The 7166-nt window shown below is 40.0% G+C and overlaps 1 protein-coding gene across 1 annotated transcript; it reads left to right on the top strand.

The window, feature by feature from the left end:
• The first annotated feature begins 3226 nt into the window (after positions 1–3226).
• LOC148037246 (uncharacterized) lies at positions 3227–6696 on the top strand. The gene is made up of 6 exons (XM_087676175.1): positions 3227–3787; positions 4452–4528; positions 4787–4829; positions 5248–5443; positions 5550–5895; positions 6131–6696. Exons 1-6 carry the CDS (start codon positions 3574–3576, stop codon positions 6659–6661), a joined length of 1407 nt encoding a protein of 468 aa, XP_087532301.1. The 5' UTR covers positions 3227–3573; the 3' UTR covers positions 6662–6696.
• Positions 6697–7166: the final 470 nt, after the last annotated feature.

Raw genomic sequence — 7166 nt, 5'->3', positions numbered from 1 at the left:
CCTTAGAGAAGGTGAAGGTAGCAAAGAAGCACCCCACTTAACTGCACAAAGGGAGTGTTAAGGGCAAAGGAGCACCAAGTGCACCTTAGAATGATAGAAGCACGGTAGAGGCAATCAAGTCTCAATAAAAAGCATGGGGTGGCAAGGAGAATGAAAATTTTGACAAAGGTGAAAAGGGAACTAATCACTTGGGAGGTCAAGTTAAGGAATTTTTCTCAAGAAGTTGCAAAGTAAGCCCTTGGCAAAGTGCAACATCTATGCCTACCTAGGTGAAGGGGATGATGATTATTATGATTGCAATGATTTTGAGTAGGGTAACTTGGAAGTTTAAGATCATATCCTAGAACATCGTAAGATACTATTCCACAAAAAGGAATGAGCGTGAAATAGGCTAATTAGGAAATATAAGCTTGATTTGGTGGTCTTATAGGAGCTAAAGACTAGCTCAACAATTGATGATCTAGAGTTGCTTGGCTATGATGTATTCATTGCAATAGTGCTCCATGAAAGAGGAGGAAAACTAATTTACATCAAGGTTGATCTCAAGGCTAAACTGAAATGGACAGACGAAAAGGGACCAATTGTGGTAGTTAGGATAAACTTTGATGATGGGGAAGAGGTCAATGTAGTGTCTCTATATGCCTTTAATGTTTATGATCAAAGGGTGAGCTTTTGGATATAGATGAGCCATTTGATTTGAGCATGCCATGCCACAATCTTAGCAGGGGGTGGGAACATGAATAGCAAGCATGCGACAAATCCTATGGGATATATCAAATAATTGAGGAGGAGAGAAATTTTGGGACTCCCTTGCAATTCAACATGATTTGAAGGGCATGCCTATAATATTAATGATAATACTCCAACCTATACATGGCACAATGAACATCAAGGTGTCACATATGGCAAGCTAATGCATTGAATAGGTTTTATGTTAACTAAGGGGCATGGTGGATTTTCCACAACCTTGTGTATAAAGTACTATTAGAGATAACATGGTTTGATCATATGCATATTTTGTTTTTCTATAACAAAGTGTGTGTTGCTAAAATGTAATGAGGCCCTTCCTTTCATGTAGAAACTCTTGTACTATAATGCCATCAAGAGGATTTGGAAGGAAACTTCCTCTCCCTTTTTGAGTTGTGAGATTAGGTGGAAAAAGTGTATTGAAGTAGTGGTTTCCTTTTCCAAAGGCCATGGGGGGAATAAGGCTCTAGAAGGAATATGGCTACTAATCTAGCCATAAGGGCTAAAGAACTTTAATGAAGGATATCACATTGCTAGAGAACTTAATGATGGCATCAAAGTGGCCATAATCAAGGGGGTATGCCACTCAAATATATAGTTCCACCTTACTTATAGGGAGCACGAATGGCTACAATTCGACATTCTAGAAGAAGAGAGCAAAGTGGCATATAGCTGGAATGGTGGTAACTTCCAATGTGTTGGACAATTGAGTGTGTCATTCAAAGGTTTAACTCTTCAAAGCTTTGAAGAGAGGCTCACTTTCTCCCCTTGTAATAAGGTGTTTGAAAGTGTTAAGATATGTTGGAGCAAATATTTTCTTCTAGACAAATTGAAGGTTTGGAAGAGAAGGTTCACAAATATTTCCTCCTAGATAAACTAATGGTTTGGCCACTCCCTCTTAGTGGCTCAAATTGATATGATGGAGACTCCTATTTTAGAAGTTTTCTATAAAAGATAAAGTGGGGAAGCGCCACTAGAGTTAATCCATTGTGCCCCTTTTGTGGAAGACAAAATGATAATATATTTAATCTTTTTTGGTATCTTCCCCTTATCAAAAGGATTTGGAGGAGTTTTGAGAAGGTTATGAGTAGAGTGGATTTCTATAGTAAGTGCAAGCATGCCCTCCTATGTGATATCAAATGTATGAATAATCAGGCTTATAGATATGGGCTATCATTAGGGAGATAAATGTTAAAAAGATTTGGCTATAAATGTAGAGCATAAATTATTTGACTTTGTTGTGGAATATGGATACATCTTGTTGTCTTGCATGAGTTATGTGCAGTGATAGATGGAGGGACAAAATACAAGAAACTCAAAAAATTGAAAAAAACACCAAAGAAAGAAAGTACTCACACACACAAAATGAGAACATAACACCTTTAGCTTACTACAAAATGTAGCAATCATCCCTTTGTCTTCTTGATGAAATCACCTTAGTGGAAGGCAAAGATAGTTTTGTTTTCAGCAATATAGTTTTTTGTCTTTAAGGTGTCTTTATGAGCACCTTAGTGGATAAAATAGGTTTGCTAACTTTTTTTGTGATTTTAAAGAAGTTTGAGTTGTTGTGATTTGCTTTTTGTCATGTGACTTTTATTCCCCTCTTTTTATGGTAAGGGACTCTATTAAAATCCAACATGAGTGTAAATATGTTTTGTATGTTTTCTTCCCTCTTTTTGAGCTGGGCCATGCCAGCATTTGTAGTGTTAAATCAGATTATTGGGTTCAAGCTAACCTTGCAATCAGTGAAAGAGAGAATGAAACAATTCGATGTCTGACACAACACTCATTGATGGTGAGAAGCATACAATAACCACCAGTTGTTTTGTAGAGCAACAAGATGACCCCACCAATCAAATGTGTTAGCCTTGTAGCCCCTGCTAACCCAATCTCAAGAAGTGTGACTCTGCAAGGTGTGAGCAAGGTAAATGGTGGGTTTATGAAACCCTAGTGCCCCCAAACCCTCATTGTGTGACCGAGGGTTAGTGTTGGGAGTGGTGTTTCGCTTCCGCCACTACCCTCCTATGCGACGTGGCTCTAAATCTTGTGGGAAGTGGAATGAACAAGATAAAGAAAAAGAATTGGATTATGGTAGGGAATGGGAGTTGGGGATACAAAATGCTTGGTGCACACTGCACCCTTGCTAAGTCTTATAGGAAGTGCTTGGTGGATTGAATAAGAAAGAGGAAAGGATATGGATTGGAGTTAGGGGTACAAAATGAAATTTGACTTTTTGCCTTCTGTGAATTAGACGCCGACTAGTGCCTTGAATGGGGGTCCGGTAGAAAGGCAATTACGAAGAGGATACCCCCTGAGAGAGAGAGAGAGAGAGAGAGAGAGAGAGAGAGAGAGAGCGTACTAGAGAGAGAGAGAGAGAGAGAGAGAGAGAGAGAGAGAGAGAGAGAGCGTACTCGACGAGAGAGATTTTCTTCTCTCGAAAGTTGATACCTCTATAAAACCTTAAACCTTTGTTCTGATTCACGTTCTTACCCTCGTATAAAACTTTGTGCGCCCGATTCACTCTCTCACACACACAGTCTCTCTCTCTCTCTCTCTCTCTCTATCCACCATATCCCGATAGCTTCGACAGTAAGCTACCCACGTTATACCTATTAGCAATAACCCAGATGCTTATAATTAATCATTCATCAGGGGCGCGATACAATATATAATCTATGGCTTGTCATCACCGGAGTTACAGACAATAAGCGTACTTATATTAATCCTGCACATACGGGTGCGCGAGCGCGCGGGGGCACACATATATACAGAGAGAGAGAGACAGAGAGAGAGAGAGAGAGAGTAGACTCTAAAGTGATAGTGGTTATGATGGGGTGCCCCTCCCCAATCGGTCGACATGCGCCCACCAGTCGCAAGCGAAGCCGATCGGATATATCATCGTCATCTGAGTCGCCAGCTCGGCCTGGCGCAGCGAACCCCTCTCGCCAGTACGTGCGCTCCAAATTGCCCCGCCTCAGATGGACTTCCGACCTCCATCAGCGATTCTTAGACTCTGTTGAACGTCTCGGTGGCCAAGACAGTAAGCCTGCCTCTCTCTCTCTCTCTCTCTCTCTCTCTCTCTCTCTCTCTCTCTCTGTGCTTGTCTATCCCCCCCCAAATGCACACACTCTCGCCCTCACCCACCAGCCCTAATTCACCCATCCGGAACATCCCTCTCCATCAATGCCTTCCCTTCTCAGTCCTCCCGTCAAATTAAAGCACCTCAGCTCATTTAAGCTTGACCTTAGGCGGATTACGGTGGCTTGATACTGGATTATGGCTGCGTGATACTGATTTAAGGTCACTTCATACTGTATTACGCCTGCCCGTATCAATATTCCACCTCTGCTCAATTGCAGCATTAAGGTTGCTTACAGCTACTGGATTAAGGTTGCTCGTCCATTAATTAATAAAACCCTCCATGCAAAAATTTAGTAATATTCATACCTTTGTACCAGGCCTTCATCCCTATCGCCACCTCTAATTTGATCCTTGCCGGCATTAATCATCCATCCTAATAAATTTCCTGAAAGAATTCACCTGTAATTATCCAATTGGTATTAGATAATTGTTATAACAATGAACCATATCTCTTTCCACCCTTGATCAGCAGTATAATATTAGGACGCACATGATTGATTAGTAGCTAACATGTCAAATGATTATTAATGAACTGTCAAATGATGAACCTGTGCCTGCTGCAGGAGCCACCCCTAAATCGGTGTTACAGATCATGAATATCAAGGGGCTGACGATTGCCCATGTCAAGAGCCATTTGCAGGCAAGTATGATCATTCTCAATAATCGAGATTAAGCGAATAGCTTGAGCGTCACGGTGCTTGTTTTCCTGGCCGGCTTAATTATGATTATTTAAGGATCTTAATTGTGATTAACCTACGAGGAAACTACTGCAGTAGCTGCTTACTGTCTTTGGTAAATATAATTAGGGTTTTGATATATACTCATTGCATTGGTGATTAGCTGACGGCTGCTAGCTGCTAATTACAATTTAATTGCTGTACTACTTCTGCATCTGCAGATGTATCGAAGCATGAAGCATGACGACAGTGGGCAAATTGAAGGTTAGTCGTCATCTCAATCCACTCTACAAATTCCCGATTAATTATGCTAACTAGGAAAATAATTTCATTGTCATTAAGACGCGGCGTTGTTGTTCAAAGCAATCAATGGAATCATCAAGAGTCAAGACTTAATAATTAAACATCGGGGTAGCCAAGTAGTAAACCGGAGCTTTATTGATTAAAAGAATCAATGGAATCACCAAGAGTCAAGATTTTACGCATCTAGATAATCAAATAGAAAATCTTATAAGGGATTGGTTTATTGTAGAAATGGATAATCACCAAGAGTCAAGATTTTAAGCATCTAGATAATCGAATAGTAACTCTTACAAGGGATTGGTTTATTGTAGAAATGGATAATTGTTACACGATCAGTGATGACTGTCTAAATAAATAACTGGTTTTCTAATGCTTGCAGCGATGGGCTCACAATCGAGGTTCAGCCAAAGAGTTTTCCGAAACTGGTTGGAAGATGAAGAGACTATAACATGTTCTGAGCAATCCCTAATCACCAACAAAAAGCAGCTTACTGTCAGTGATATTCTCAGTCAAAGAGAGAGAGAGAGCTGGCAAGACCAACCTGCACATTTCTTGCAGCAAATGACTCATGTCAGGTAACATTGATGCCTGTTCAATATCATGAGCTAATTATATTTAAGTGATAATAATGGCTTGCTTGATTTTGATTGTTAACTGGGCCGATATTGAACTCACTCACAGGAATCCGGATTGTGCCACGTTGCTTGAGAATCGCTTTAACATGCTTGCGGGCAGTCCGTCGACACAACAGAGTAACCATCAGAATGGTGTTGATAATAATAGATCAATGCACAGTGGCTTTTCCTTGAGCTTGGGGCATGGGTCACAATTGAACAGTTGGCTTGAAACGCCCAAAGCCACATTAGATCACATGGAGCATTACCTTAAATCAAGCTCTGGGGATGAGAGGTTGATGGACTCTGGTCATGTGATTTCTGATTCCTTGCAAAACCGCTCAAATCTAACAGATAGAGCATCCTCCATTTCGAGTTCTGATGTTATAATTGCGGATGGATTCCAGTTGCTGGTATGCATACTGCTCTAATCATTACTCTAATACTTTAATGTTCATTGGTTACTCAGCTCCTAATAGTGCTAAATCCTTGTTTTATCAATACATACTTGTTTATAGTGTCAGTACTTAGCGTGCTGCTTTGTTTGATAATGTGGTGAAATAAACAGTTTTAATTCCTGTGCATGGTAGATGCCTTCTTCTGGACTACAAATGTTAAAACTGGTTGATATGTTGGTTTTGTTAACAGCTGATGAGGCAGCAACAACTGAGGACTCAATTTGGTTCATTGTCGACATCATCGACAATATCAACGGAACGATCGACAGATGCAGACACCATAAGCAGACCGGAAACGTTGCCACTAGTACAGCAGCTCCTCAGTGTTAGTAATGATCCATCACAAGCCACGACAAGCCATGATCGGATAAGGCAGTACAAAGAAGACCAAGAAGAAGGAAAAGAAAAAGAAGAACAAGAACAACAAGAAAGCGATGAGCCTGATGATCAGCACAAGCAATTATCACTAAGCTTGTCTGATAATGGTTGCTATGCCAACCAATTGGACCGAATCAGGATATTCAATTGCAAATCAACCGCACTAAGGAATGTGAACTGCAATTATAAGATTCATACGGACAATGTCAATAAGCTTCAGTGTAATGACTCATCAGATGAAGACGAGAGGTCATCCACCATTGATCATATAGGTGGTGATGATCATCAAGAGATTAAATCTGGCTTTAATCATGTATGCCTCGATCTAAGCATTAGTCTGTAACTTTCAATCTGACAGCCATTAGGCTCTAATTAGGACTTCCGAATATAGATAGTGTCCAACTGTCTATTGTCTCTTCATTAATGATTAATCTAGCGAAACTAATGAATTCGGGTGGATTCACATTGATTGCTAGTGGATAATCTGACAGTGATACTCAAATCTGTCTATTGTCTCTCCTCGTATATTGATAGTAATTCATTATTAATCTACTGAAACTAATGAATTGTTGCGGTTATACATGGATTACTAGTGGATAGTCTGATAACGATTACTTAAAACCTTAATGATTAATGTAGTGAAATTAATTATTAATCTCGTGAAACTAATGAATTGGGGCGGTTATAGTACATTGATTACTAGTGGGTAATCTGATAGTGATACGTAAACCGTATTGATTAATGTAGTGACACCGGAGGTTATACCTTGATTATTGATACTTAAACCATCTGGCAAAGGCTTTAAATAAAGGAGATATCTTACTAGCAAGCGTCTCTGACACAACCAT

Source organism: Lygodium microphyllum, chromosome 4 (assembly GCF_053477565.2).
Source record: "Lygodium microphyllum isolate KBCC chromosome 4, Lygodium_microphyllum_v1.1.10, whole genome shotgun sequence".
NCBI lineage: Eukaryota > Viridiplantae > Streptophyta > Polypodiopsida > Schizaeales > Lygodiaceae > Lygodium > Lygodium microphyllum.
The sequence above is the reverse complement of the archived record's forward strand: the minus strand, read 5'-3'. Positions and strand labels throughout refer to the sequence as shown.

Bases quoted from the DNA above. Each gene is read 5' to 3' on its own strand.
- LOC148037246 (XM_087676175.1), top strand. From the start codon at position 3,574: ATGATGGGGTGCCCCTCCCCAATCGGTCGACATGCGCCCACCAGTCGC. The intron at 4,830-5,247 runs GTTAGTCGTCAT...TAATGCTTGCAG, and splicing joins CGACAGTGGGCAAATTGAAG to CGATGGGCTCACAATCGAGG. The intron at 5,896-6,130 runs GTATGCATACTG...TTTTGTTAACAG, and splicing joins CGGATGGATTCCAGTTGCTG to CTGATGAGGCAGCAACAACT.